We start from the raw sequence: 15295 nt of genomic DNA on the forward strand, positions 1-15295 counted from the left end.
GTCCGTGGCGTCGTTCATCAAATAATATCAAGCTCCAGTGTTACACTCTGAGTGCATCGCAGCATATTAGACATATTAGCAAGATAGGTATTTTATTTCTTTATTATTTCAGATATTGTTTGAAGGCGTTTCCAGTAAATAGCAGAGGCTTTTCAAAAAATATCATTGTTGCACTCAGAAGATGAAGCCTTTCATACAAAGTAGGTTAAAATGTAATATTTAATTGTCATACTTCTGAGTTACAGTTACTTCTAAGACATCAATTCACACCTTCCCACTTATCTTGACGGTTACAATTCATCCATATTATTAGCATATCATACATTCTAATGAGAATTCTTCAAAGTTGGGATCAATTCACTTTTTAATCCAAGATGTAGATTTTATTTTAAATATTTGTAAGTTCTGTCATGAAACGTTTTTACTATCCAACCTAATGACAAGTACATGTGAATAGATGTCCCATCACCAGAAAGTAAATTTTTCGATTTTAATTGATTTAATTTAAAGTGAATTGATTCCAACCCTATAACTTTTGATAAGTTGCATCAATTGTACAGCAATTACTCGTCAATATACACACAATAATGACAAAATAGTTAGTTACTTGTGCAACAGGTTGCTCTGCAATTCCCATAAACCCACAAGCAGTTAGATGGTAGAAAAACCATCTAGAAAAAGACAATACATAGAACACTAAAATAAACACTTCTTGTGAAAGTATAAAAAAACAAACAAAAAAAACCCAAAAAAAACATGTCCTACTACAAACAAACAAAAAAAACTACTACTAGGAATGTTGACAATACGTTGTGACATTAGTTCAATACATCACTAGTGTCCACATACAAATATATAAGTCCATACCTTGGCTCTTGGCTGGTCAGCCCATAGTGAGGTCAGAAAGTTCCTATGATCCCAGTATGTAAAACACTAGAACAATGTGTGTTCACTCTCATACCAATGACATATTGTCCCAGGAACATCCACACCGTCTGTCTCACTCCTCAGAGCGACAGAAACACAACTGTTGTTGTCAATGAAAACTGCGTCTATGCTAGTACCGCTTCTCTCTCAGAGGCTTCTGTGCTGCAGGTCAAACGCTCTTGGTAGTAGTTTTTCATTTCAAAACAACGGTCAAATATTACTACCACTATAATCCTTATGATTGTTGATGGACTGATAGCTGTAATGACATACTGAAGCGTTTAACACTGGGCCACACATTCATTATGAGTGGACCTCTTCTAACACTGGCTACAGCTGTCTCCTCTAAGAATGTGCAGGTGAATTGACAGGTTTGACATTTCCCTGAATCTTCTCTCCCAAGTGATTTTTCTCATGTTTTCTGAAACATGCTAATCTACTGAATCTCTTATCACACAAACCACAATGATGTGGCTTCTCTCCTGTGTGGATTCTCTGGTGTGTTTTCAGATTAGACAGTTGACTAAAGCTCTTCTCACACCTGTCACAGGAGTAGGGCTTCTCTCCTGTGTGAATTCTCTGGTGTGTTTTCAGACTATGCAGTTGACTAAAGCTCTTCTCACACTGGTCACAAAAGTAGGGCTTCCATCCTGTGTGAATCATTTGGTGTGTTTTCAGACTACTCTGATGAGTAAAGCTCTGTCCACACTGATCACAGGAATAGGGCTTCTCTCCTGTGTGAATTCTCTGGTGCCATTTCAGATAATGTTGTTGACTAAAGCTCTTCCCACACTGGTCACAGGAGTAGGGCTTCTCTCCTGTGTGAATCATTTGGTGTGTTTTCAGACTAATCTGATGAGTAAAGCTCTGTCCACACTGGTCACAGGAATAGGGCTTCTCTCCTGTGTGAATTCTCTGGTGCCGTTTCAGATCATGTTGCTGCCTAAAGCTCTGTCCACACTGGTCACAGGAGTAGGGCTTCTCTCCTGTGTGAATCATTTGGTGTGTTTTCAGATGAGACAGTTGATTAAAGCTCTTCTCACACTGGTCACAAAAGTAGGGCTTCCATCCTGTGTGAATTCTCTGGTGACTTTGCAGACTCTGTTGACGAGTAAAGCTCTGTCCACACTGGTCACAGGCGTAGGGCTTCTCTCCTGTGTGAATCATCTGGTGTGTTTTCAGATTACCCAGTTGATGAAAGCTCTTCCCACACCTGTCACAGGCGTAGGGCTTCTCTCCTGTGTGAATCATCTGGTGTGTTTTCAGACTATGCTGTTGACTAAAGCTCTTCTCACACTGGTCACAGGAGTAGGGCTTCTCTCCTGTGTGAATTCTCTGGTGTGTTCTCAGATCACCCTGACGAGTAAAGCGCTGTCCACACTGATCACAGGAGTAGGGCTTCTCTCCTGTGTGAATCATCTGGTGTGTTTTCAGACCCTGTTGCTTAATAAAGCCCTGTCCACACTGGTCACAGGAGTAGGGCTTCTTTCCTGTGTGAATGTGTTGTTGTTTATTGTGATTCATCTTAGAACTGAAGTTTTTTTTCCATCCAAGCCTCTTGGTTTCTTCCCAGGCCTGACAGGACAGCTATCTGGATGGAGAAGAGTGTCAGAGGAAGGAAAGAAAGATATGTGATTTTATTCAGCTTGTATCTGGATTTTATAGTTTAAGAACACAGTGTAGTCCAGAGTCATCTACAGTTCTAGACTTAAACCACTTTGTTTCAAGCACCAGTGAGTCAACAGTTTCTGGAGCAGGAGTGGTTACATCATAGCTTTGGTTAAGGTCAGTTTAAATTTAGTCAGGACTAAAGCCCCTTTAGTCTCAGGTTATGACAGATTTAAGGGCGCGTTCACACCTACTCTGTTAGGTCCACTTTAAGTGGACCATGGTCCCTTTAAATCAATAGTCCGTTTAATTTGTAGAGGTGTGAACACAAACCGAACTATTTTGAGGACCAAACAAAGTCAGACTCGCGCCACTCTCGTAATGACAGTCTCTCCCCTCTAGACTCGCACCGCACGCGGTCAGTCTCTCTCTCTCTAGTCGACTTGCGCCGCACGCGTAATAACAGTATCTCTCTCTCTCTCATTACGCTGTCGGCAACTGTTTACGTTTGTGAGTGCTATAGTCCAATAGATCAGTGGTTCCCAACCTTTTTCCCCCCAGGGACCCCCAAACATCTCTGATGAAATTCGCGGACCCCCTCCTAATAAGATACCATAAAATACTTTTTTTTTTTTCATTTTAATAACAAAGGTTATACACAGGCATATGCATCACAATTAGACCCACTATGCTTCTTTGACTTGTGCCTTCAATCAACAAATCTCATCTTGCACCATATGCATTTCAAAATGTTTGGCCAATATTCAAATGCTGTATTCATCCTCTCAAATCAGGCCCTAATGGTGAACGGTTTGCATTTATGGAACAAATCAATGCAACAAATTAAACTAAATATGAGACAGGAAATTCCAATCAGTAGCAGAGAGAATCTGTCCTAGCTGGGTTTAATACCTTTTTTTTGTCATTTTAATAACAAACTGCTTATACACAGGCATATGCATCACAATTAGACCCACTATGCTTCTTTAACTTGTGCCTTCAATCAACAAATCTCATCTTGCACCATATGCATTTCAAAATGTTTGGCCAATATTCAAATCCTGTATTCATCCTCTCAAATCAGTCCCTAATGGTGAACGGTTTGCATTTATGGAACAAATCAATGCAACAAATTAAACTAAATATGAGACAGGAAATTCCAATCAGTAGCAGAGAGAATCTGTCCTAGCTGGGTTTAATACCTTTTTTTTGTCATTTTAATAACAAACTGCTTATACACAGGCATATGCATCATAATTAGACCCACTATGCTTCTTTGACTTGTGCCTTCAATCAACAAATCTAATCTTGCACCATATGTATTTCAAAATTTTGGCCAATATTCAAATCCTGTATTCATCCTCTCAAATCAGGCCCTAATGGTGAACGGTTTGCATTTATGTTGAATGAAGTAAGAATCCACTGCAGTAAAAATATCCTCACCTCGAGTGGTGGTAGTAAGGTTGACTGACATGAGAATGTCCTGCTTCAGATCCTCATTTTCGATATATTGCACATAAACGATGAGCACAGCCTCGTCTGCGACAGTTGTAGTTTCATCAAGTTGTATGGCAAATGGACCCTTTCTAAGCTTTTCTGACAGCTGCTGCTCGCAATCACTTGACATCTTATCAATTCGGTCTTTCACTACATTGTTCGAGAGTGGTACTGATTTTAGTTTATCCGCCACCTGTGGGCCGCACAGTTTCTAAACCATTTTGATGCAGGCTGGTTTGATGAGCTGCTCGCCAATATTGTGCGGTTTCTTTGCTTTTGCAATTAAAAGCGAACACTCAAAGGAGGCTTCGGTAGCCTTCTGTAAATCACTGCCACCCCTGCTCCACGCTACTCTAACATCAACAGGCTTGTTCGCCTTGAGAGACTGTTCTTTCCTCTGAAAAAAGTCTGGATCCTTCCCAACGGTTTCTGGGTGCTTAGACGCCTGATGTCTCTTCAGCTTGCTGGGCTTCAGGCTCGAGTTTGCCAACTTTTCTCCACAAATCACACACTCAGGTCGTTTGTCTGGTCCCTCAGTGAAGCCCATGGTGATGTAATTTTCGCGATTGCTGTAGGTCCTAACTTTTTTTGCAGATGAGCTGCCGTCATCTCTTTTTCGGTCACACATTTTCGCCTCTGGCGGCTGACTGCAGACGAGCCGAGAAAGTTAACTAGCGTGCTAGGCTAGCTACAGAAAGTGATACAGTCAACTGATTCGCGTTTTAGCGGCTACCCGGTAGCCTACTGTTAACGTTCAAAAATCATGTCTAGATGTTTATTTATTTATCTTTATTTTGTATTGTAGTGGAGAGACTATTCATGCTTCTGATGATAAAAATATGCTAATTAAATATTTCTCTAAAAAAAAAGAAAAAAAAAAAAAAGACATCAAATCATCTGTGGTCTGGCGGACCCCCTGCGCCCCCTGGCGGACCCCCAGGGGGTCCGCGGACGCCAGGTTGGGAATCACTGCAATAGATGAACGACTTGGCAACTGCATGTCCTTTGTTTACAAATGAGGTCCGCACCAAAAAGGGCAGTGTGAACGCAGACCAAAATCAAACAATGTATCATTTTCACATTTGGTCCACCAGAAAGTCCAGACTATCCGCAGACTTTCAGGTGTGAACACGGCCTAAGTTACACCTTGTGGATAAAATCTTATATCACGCTATGGGAAATTTCATATATCTGTAAAGAAGATATATATCACGATATTAGGGGTGTAACAATGCGACCTCACACCGATTAATTTTGATTACGATTATTCAAGCAACGATTCAATGCATCATGTAATCTCTTCATTTGACCACGATTCGATTACCGGTAGATACATTTTTGATACATTTTCGATCAGTTAATTCCCCCCCAAAAATTTGAATACACAAATGTGGCTGGGGGAACTGATTCACTCAGCATGAATGGACTATAGGTCAATAAAAACAACACACAAAAAAAACGATTAATTTCGATTATAATCGAATCTAACATTTTCAAATCAATGCAGTTGAATCGTCACATTAGAATTAGGGCTGGGCGATTCTTGCTCAAATGTGAATCACGATTTTTCTCTCTAAGAATTGAGATCATGATTCTCTCACGATTCTTATTTTTTCAATCAAATAATTTAAAAAAGTAAAAAGTAAAATAAAGAAAAAAAATTAATAGTTTATTTTCTTTTTAATACAAAAATACTTAGAAATGAGATTGCATAGGTCTATGAATCGAGATCGATTTTTTTCCGATTAATTGCCCAGTCCTAATTAGAATCAATGCATTTCGATTAATCGATGCATCGTTACTAGGGATGGGTACCTTTCACATTTGAACTGATACGTGAATCGATACCGGCAGGGGGCGAAATTTAAGCCCGCCGCCCGCCAGGGGCGCTCAGTTTTTACCTTTGGCGCTTGCCACTGAGAGGTCTGCCCGCCGTGTGGCGTGTAGTTCATAACGATACTCTTATTTTGAAAATCTGTGCGGGTCTCATTTCCGGCCCAAGCGCAGCTAGAGTCATAATATCGATGGCTCCGGCAGTTAGCAACATTCGGTTTGTATGATAGTCTTATTTTGAAAAAAATAAAAAATAAAAAAAAACGTGGCAACGAGTCATATCCGCCCAGCCCTGCAGCAGGATACTATTGGCTTCTGCTCGTATCAACACAGAGGCAGTCTGCTGCTCTAGTCTAGATCGGACCTCCATGAGCTACCGTTACTGTTTAAACAATGACCCAGTCAACTATTCACTTTTAGTTTAATACATGACGAGGCATTGTCTAACGGTATCTAGCTGGCTAGCTACTGATAGCTGCCGATATCAACAAATGCTCCAGCAATAGTCGACTCGAGTGTATAATACCTCTGTTCCCTCGTTAGCTAGCTCACGTTAGCTAGCTCACGTTAGCTCTATATGTCCCAGTAAACTAAATTGTCTTAACGTTATCTAGCGGGCTAGCAGTAGCTACAGATAGCTCCTGATATCAATGTCTTATAGCATTGATTCAATGCGTATTCTAGCTGAGGGCTTGATGAATGTGATTTGACCAAAGAACCGTAACATTATACACCAATAGGGTCCAGCTGCAGCGCCGAAGAATCCTTGCATGCTGAATGTAGAGTATTAGTATAGGGTCTAGCTGCATCGCCGGAGAATCCTTGCTGGAGCTGGAGGCTACTCAAGTATACACACAGACAGTGGAGCTGTTTGCAGATAGCGAGCATTTTGACTTATTGCGTGGTGGCGATGTCTCGCAGATAATACAACTACAAGTATGATTATATAATATATATTTTATTTAAAAATTTTTTTTTTATATAAAATATATATATATATATATTTTTTTAATAAAAAAAAATTTGGCAGGTAAGAAATATGCTTGGCGGTAGATTCTTCCCATCTACCCGCCACTGGCCGGTGAGTCAAAAAGTTAATTTCGCTCCCTGGATACCGGTACCCAACGGTACCTTTTTTCGGTACTTTAGTCTCAATTTTATTTACCTACCTCAGTCGTAAAAAATAAAATCCAAACTTCAAATAACTACAATTTCGACCGTTTTCGGCTTGCCATTGCTCCGACTGCTTTGTTGTTGAATCAAGTCAAATCCTAGGTAAGCATATATTGTGCGTGTGAACGTTGACACAAAAAAAAAAAAAAAAGTATCTCACTTGAATCGATACTCTGTAGTACCAACGTGTTTCGGTTCGGTACCTTAAAAGTACCGAATTCGGTACCCATCCCTAATCGTTACACCCCTACACGATAGTATGTTTTCTGTAAATTTGATGAAACATTAGTCTACAAAATAATCCACGACTACCAAGTACTAAAAAAAAATTTGTCTTTTCTCCTTTTATTTGGAGGTGACTTTGGAAGTTGAACAGAAAGTGATGCTCATGTTTCTTACTACAGACCCAGTCAGTACCATGTACTGAATACCTCTTCACCTACGACTGCACTCCTGTACACGGCACCAACACCACCATTATCCAGTTTGCAGATGACCCAGCGATGAGTCGGCCTACAGGGAGGAGGTCCAGCACCTGGTGGCGCTGTGCGCCGACAACAACCTGGCGCTCAACACCAAGGAGCTCATCGTGGAGTTCAGGAAGACGTGCGCACGCCCTCTCTTGGACCCTCAACACCTCATCACTGGTCAAGAAGGATCAACACCGCATCACTGGTCAAGAAGGATCAACACCTCATCACTGGTCAAGAAGGATCAACACCTCATCACTGGTCAAGAAGGATCAACACCTCATCACTGGTCAAGAAGGATCAACACCTCATCACTGGTCAAGAAGGATCAACACCTCATCACTGGTCAAGAAGGATCAACACCTCATCACTGGTCAAGAAGGATCAACACCTCATCACTGGTCAAAAAGGATCAACACCTCATCACTGGTCAAGAAGGATCAGCACCTCATCACTGGTCAAAAAGGATCAACACCTCATCACTGGTCAAGAAGGATCAACACCTCATCACTGGTCAAGAAGGATCAACACCTCATCACTGGTCAAGAAGGATCAACACCTCATCACTGGTCAAGAAGGATCAACACCTCATCACTGGTCAAGAAGGATCAACACCTCATCACTGGTCAAGAAGGATCAACACCTCATCACTGGTCAAAAAGGATCAACACCTCATCACTGGTCAAAAAGGATCAACACTAGGGATTAGGGGTGCACCGATGTATCGGTCGGGTATCGGTATCGGCCGATAAGTGCCTTGTTGACTGCAATCGGCCTATCGATGTTTTTCTTTTTTACCCCAAACAATTCATTACGAGGCTTACCAAGACAGTATTTGAGTTTGCAAGCTAACATTAAAGACAAAATAAAATACCCATGCATTTAGCATTTTTATATTATATATTAGATTTAGATTATTGGATTATTAGATTATATATTGCATATATTTAGCAATGAGATATTATATGATTTAGATATGAAATATGATGAATTGAAAATGGGGGACCCTGATGTAAACAAGACTAAAGTCTTTCTCTGGTCTGCATCCCCTTAACAATTGTATGTATTGAGCTGTACTGTACCCATTCTGCAATATGTTAATAAAGTTTTAAATCAATCAATCAATCAATCAATAGCATTTTAATGAAACTACTGTATATATGTATGTCTCTAAATGTTTTGATGAATTGAAAATGGAGGAACCTTATGTAAAAAAGCCGAAAGTCTTTTTCTGGTCTTCATCCTCCTGTACTGTATTGTACCCATTCTGCAACCTTTTAATAAAGTTTTCATTCATTCATTCTGACGGAAACATAATCATTTTGATTGACAGTCGAGTCTGCCAATTACGTCACACCGCTTGCCCCCGCCCTGCTGTTCTTAGCACCAATCGGCAAGCGCTATTAGTTTTTGACTTCCTGAATGTCCTGTGTGCTGAACATCAACAAAGCTACTAACATTAGCTCCCCGCGGCCGTCGAGTAGGAGACCAGTGCTCCACAGGATGACTAAATGAGGCATAATGATTTTACTACAACGAATGTTATAATAAAAGCCTTTCCATACATCTGTCTGATTGAAAACTTTATTAACAGACCGCGGAATGGGCATATCTCAGCACGGGCTGAGATATGAACGAGTAACGTGTGGACAGATTGACGCGACACAATCCTCTTGGGCAAAACATCACGATATCCACGATACGCTGAAAAAGTGTATCGTTAATGAACTGTACCCGATATTTATATAATATCGTCATATCGCCCAGCCCTAATCAGTAGTCTAGGAGCGGATTAGCTACGGAGCTAACAGTGTACCATCCATCTGCGACGCAACGGTGGCAGCAACAGTGGACACTGAGTAATGTTAACGTTATGACGAGTTCATACTACACTACACGTATGAACTCGACATAACGTTAACGTTACTCCGTTTAAATGAAGTGTTTAATTAGCAGCAATCTGTTGTTGAAAATGTATCGTTAAACCGGAAATGGAAATCGTTGTAGTCTTTTAGTCTTAACAGTCTGGAATTAATGTATGCATTCAAAAGTGCTGAATAAATGTTTTATGGGCCCATAAGTGATTATTAATATTATTTAAGTTAAGTTTAGCCATAATCATGTATTTTGCCATAATCAGGTAGCTAAAAAAAATAAAAATAACATATATATGTATATATATTTATATTAATCATTTTCGGCCTTTCGGCATTCGGTTTTCGGCCAACTGTTTCCTATTTTCGGTATCGGTTTCGGCCAAGAATTTCCCATTCGGTGCATCCCTAATTTTTTGGAAAATTAGATCTACCATCGATAGGGAAGGAACAGAACGAAATATTAAACGCGTCGCAGAGATTACAGAACAAGAAGTGGGGAATGCGATCAGTAAAGCAAAGAGCAGTAAATCACAGGGTAGCGACGGATTCCCCTCTGAATTCTACAAAACATTTAGACAGGAACTGAGCCCCATATTAGAAGCAGCATTCAGACACACGATGACAGAAGGCACAATGCCACCTTCATGGAAAGAAGCCATAATTACTACAATTCCAAAAGAAGGGAAAGATAGATAACTATGTAGCAGTTTCAGACCAGTGTCCATAATTAATGTAGATTACAAGATGTATACATCAATAATATCCAAAAGATTTGAGACATTTATGACAGATATTATAGACGAGGACCAGACCGGATTCATTAAAGGAAGGCAGACACAGGATAACATAAGGAAGACAGTGCAGGTGGTAGAGGAGATACAAAAGGAAGGAGGAAGTACAGTATTAGTTAGCCTAGATGCAGAAAAAGCATTCGACAGTGTAAGCTGGATATTTCTATATAAAGTATTGGAGAAATTTGGATTAGACAAAAACGCTATGAAAACAATTAGGGCATTATATCAAGAACCGACGGCAAGGATGGAGGTAAATGGTAGTCTGACGGACCGGATTAAACTAGAGAGAGCTACCAGACAGGGTTGCTGTCTTTCGCCAACGCTCTTCGATGTATTCATCGAACCACTGGCTCAACTAACTAGACCAAAGACATCAAAGGGGTGGAGATAAGGGGAACAGAACATAAATTGGGACTGTTCGCAGACGACGTGATAGTATATGAGGCAACCAGACATAAGCTTTCCGACACTGATGGATTTACTGACATAATATGGATATTACTCAGGGTATAGACTCAGTGTGACGAAGACAGACTTTAGCACTGAACTACACGCCAACGATAGAGATCAAAGAGAAATACAAAATTAAATGGACACACATTTTTTTATCCAATTTGTATGGATTAATTTAGGAGTGAAATGCGAATGAAGGGTTGAAATCACTACTCGCAAGCTTGCCCCCAAATATAATTTTCCACTCGCACGGGCCAAATTAAGGGGCAATTTGCGATCATCTCGTCGCAGTGTACAGCCCTGAATTACCAAATTCACTACAGGGCTGTACACTGCGACGAGGTTATCGCAAATTGCCCCTTAATTTGGCCCGTGCGAGTGGTAAATAATATTTGGGGGCAACCTTGCGAGTAGTGATTTCAACTCTTCATTCGCATTTCACTCCTAAATGAATCCATACAAATTATATAAAAAAATTATTTACCTATTATTTACCTCTTCCAGACTTTTAAAAAGGAAAAACAATCCATTGTTTTTAATACAAATAGACCTCCTGTTCACTGTAAAGTGCCACGTTTTGATATATTGAGCTTTAAACTTTTATTTGGAACTCACAACACACAACCTAAAACCCCTTCCTCTCCCAAACAGTTCCTGCAATTGTTTTTAATGTTGCATGATGATCATGAATATATTTATTATGTATTGTATTTTTTATGTTTAAATATCAACATTATCTGTCCACCCTCAGTACATTTACTATCAACATAATATACTCATCTGACTTCATCTGATCTTTTCAAACGCACACACACAGAAGGGAGAATGCCCGCCTGCCTACCCCCCCCCCACCCCCCCTCCTCCTCACTCTGCCCGTCTGCTGTTCTCTATGGCTCTGAAGAGGGTTAGCTTGTTGTTAGCTTACGCTAACGTAACGTTAATTTCGGCCTTTAACACGACGTGGTCATAAAGGAATGGCAAGGATTACAAAGCATGTTAGATGCATTTGACCCATTGCGGAATAAAACAGCAGGGACTTGTTTTGGGTCGCAAAATAGGCACAATAGCCTTTCTATGTTGCAATGTCCGCGTTTCAGACGCTACTGCTGTGCTGTGAGCCGAGCGGATACGAGTCGACTCCACGGGATTTTCAAAATAAGAATATCGATATGAACCGAACGTTGTTAGCTGCCGGAGCCATACTTATTATGGCTGGAGCTGTGCTTCTGCAGAGATGAGACTTGCCACAGGATTTTCAGTATCGATATGAACCGAATGCCTATCGCACGGGTGCTACTGAAGTAAATCCATTCATCGCACAGACCGATGTTGCTGTAGCACGAGCAACATATATCTTGCACTGTTCAGCCCTGCCTAAAGGAAGAAATACATAGCAAACATGACTCAGTTATGCAATAGTGCTGCTGCTTTTTATTTAGTTAAAATCTTTTAGTTAATAAGACTAAAGGACTACAATATGACTACAATTATTTCGTGACAGCTTCCTGTCGTCGCTTTTCCGGTGCAATGCAATGCACGGAGCGAAGGCGTCAGATACCTAACTTAACGTTACATTTTCAACAAGATTGCTGCTAATTAAACACTTCATGGAAACGGAGTAACGTTAACGCTATGTCGAGTTCATACGTGTAGTATGAACTCGACATACAGGGCTGTACACTGCGACGAGATTAACGCAAATTGCCCCCTAATTTGGCCGATGCGAGTGGAAAATAATATCTGGGGGCAAGCTTGCGAGTAGTGATTTCAACCCTTCATTCGCATTTCACTCCTAAATTAATCCATACAAATTGGATAAAACATTAGCCTACAACCAGGGCATAATGTTGCGGTTGTAATTTCATTAGACAGACCAGCACGGACCTTTAATAACATGCAATTTAATTGACACAAGCAATGGGCTAACGTTAGCTGCTATCCACGGTATCCATTAGGACTATGCTAAGCTAACCCTAGACACCGGTCAAAGCGGACTCCACAACACTAGTTCCATTCGTGAGGAAAGGGGGTGGGTTATATTGACAACGCTTGACAACAGAAGTTTAAACATAACTTCATATTTATTGGTTATTCGTTTCTGTATATCATCCACTTTCCATCTCCGTGTGTTAAATGCTTCCAGTTTACATTCGAGTGTGACGTCATCCCCTACGGCAGCTTAGACGATCAAAACACGAACCTAGAACAAAACCAGAGGGGGGGGGCTGGCTCTCTCGTTCGTTCTCGCCCCCTCTCTCGCTCTGATTGATTGATTGATTGAAAACTTTATTAACAGATTGCAGAATGGGTACAATACAGTACAGCTCTCTCTACATTCAATGATTTAAAGTAGCCAAACGTTACAGACAGTATAAATACTAACTGGATAGTTGATGATATAAACATTTAATTTCATTATCTGAAATATTCTAAAATCATTAAGTCTGCTATAAGTAGGGATGACCCCCGGACCCCGGTTCTAAACGGGAACCGGTACTATATTAGAAAAGACCAGAGTATTTATAAGCTCCGACGTCATCGGTACTGCTATCGATACTCTAGAGAAATTATTATTATTATTATTTAAAAGTTGCGAACGATCTCTCCTCTCTCTTGTCTCTGCACGAGAAGCGAGCCGCAGCGAGCCATTATTACACACACTACTCGCGAGAGTCATACACATACGGGTACTTCTTAACTTAAGGAAGGTGCCGTCTCCGTGCTGAAGTGAGACACAGACAGCTCTGCCTCTGCATGCACTCGAGTCGTGATGGCGGATAGAGCGAAGCGCTCGAAAGTATGGATATACTTTACAAGAGTCGATGCCGACAACGCACGTTGCCACAAGTGCAACAAAACATTTGTCAGTAAGGGTGGCAATACGAGCAATTTATCAAAACATCGGTTGGCAAAACATGATAGTGTGCAGAAATGCACGTATTCGACTGCCTTGCGCGCAGTGTCCCATCTGCATCCACGTCCACTGCCGCCGGTAAGCCAAGATACTGAGTTGCCTAGGCTAATAAAGAATTATTACAAATAGGCTAATAAACAAAATAATTGTTTAGCTACAAATACTACAATCTAAAAACTTTTTATAGATCGTCAAGCTGAGCCGTCAGCCACCATGTCCCAGCCCAGTGAGCCCAGGGCCACCACACATCCTCCCTCTACCTCCCTCCACCACCCAAAGTCCTTTCTCCCTAGCAGCTAGAGGAAGGATGACAGAGGATAGGGTGAACGAGTGTCACAGTTCTGTTAGCCTTTTGTTGTTTATTATAAAAAGTCTATAATTCAGAGTCAGACACTGTTACGTTCCAGCATGTGGCTGTTGTATGCTTGTACTTTTGTGCCCCCCCCCCCCCTTTTCTCTCTCTTTCTCTCTCTCTCTCTCCCACTCCCTCCACCTGCTATACTCTGATCCAGGTTCCTGTCCTTCATCAGGACACTAATTGGAAACCAGCCAGTCATCCCAGCCATCAAGCAAATCACCAGTTGACCAATCGGAAGCCCTCCTCTTGTTTTAAAACCCATGTGGCACTTCCTGTTTCCCCCCTTCTTTTTGTCTATATGCTGTTGGTCGAATGTTTGATTCTGATATATTTAGCCAACTTGGTACACGTGTATGTGTGTGTGTGTGTGGGTTGGGAATTGGAGCAGGTAAGGGCCCAATACACTTGGTGCTACACGTAGTGGTATTATTGTCTAGACACACTAGGTAAGGAGTGATGCCACTCATTGTAGGTTTTGGACATAACGTTTGGTTAGTCAGTGTAGGTAGTGAGTAGTAGGTTTTATTTGACCTTTGTGTTTGTATATAGGTAGACAAGATATTCCTTACTGAGTTAGTTGTGTTTTGTTTTACTTAGTTTATTCCTTTGGCATCATTCAAGCTCCTTTTCCCTTCTCCCCCCCCCCCTTTCCCCTTTGGTTGTGTGTATCAAATCCACCATTGTCATTGTTTGTTAGTCTGTTTTGTTTGTATATAAAAAAGGCACAATATATTACTTTCTTTAAACTAAACTTGTTGTGGGCATTGAATTATTTATCCTTTGGTTCATTTATCACTAATTCCAACACAATCATCTTTTATGTTATTCACCCCTTCCCCTAGACATACTGGGGTTGTAACATAAAATGGGGGCTCGTCCGGGATCTCCTGTAAAGGGTTCCTGGTTTTGATGATTGTTTGTGGTGATGATCCACATAATTAATTCTTTCCTACTGTTATTGGTATTTTGTAATTGGTGTACTGTTGCTGTCCACTGCTGACATGGCACAGTTTGTTGCTGCTGTTGCTGAAGAAATTATATTCATTTATTATATTTATTTATAAAGTTATATAAAAGAACATTGCTGCTGCTGTTGCTGAAGAAATTATATTTATTTATAATACTTATTTATAAAGTTGTATAAATAATAAAGCAATGTCGATTCTGTTCTTAATTAATTGTCTTTTTTTCTTGCAAAAAAATTATCAAAAAGAACCGATAAGAGTAGTAGTACAGGGCTGTACGCTAAGCTTTTTCACTAGGGGCACATTTTTAAATAACAATTTTACCATTATTTATATCGATTGTTTTTGATTTAAAAAAAAAAGAAAAAAAATTATTTTATATAATTTTTCTTTTAATAAAATATATATATAATCATACTTGTAGTT

The 15295-nt window shown here is 40.4% G+C and overlaps 1 protein-coding gene across 1 annotated transcript in view; it reads right to left on the reverse strand.

Moving 5' to 3' along the window:
* Nucleotides 1-1062: 1062 nt before the first annotated feature.
* The window catches only part of LOC311223246 (uncharacterized protein), a 39678-nt gene continuing 25445 nt past the window's right edge, over nucleotides 1063-15295 (reverse strand). Inside the window, exon 2 of the mRNA XM_084308016.1 lies at nucleotides 1063-2518. Coding sequence (XP_084164142.1) covers nucleotides 1273-2451 — 1179 coding nt within the window. The 5' untranslated portion in view covers nucleotides 2452-2518 and the 3' untranslated portion in view covers nucleotides 1063-1272. The remainder of the gene's footprint in view (nucleotides 2519-15295) is intronic.

Source organism: Notolepis coatsorum, assembly GCF_963971535.1.
Source record: "Notolepis coatsorum genome assembly, chromosome: 2".
NCBI classification, from domain to species: domain Eukaryota; kingdom Metazoa; phylum Chordata; class Actinopteri; order Aulopiformes; family Paralepididae; genus Notolepis; species Notolepis coatsorum.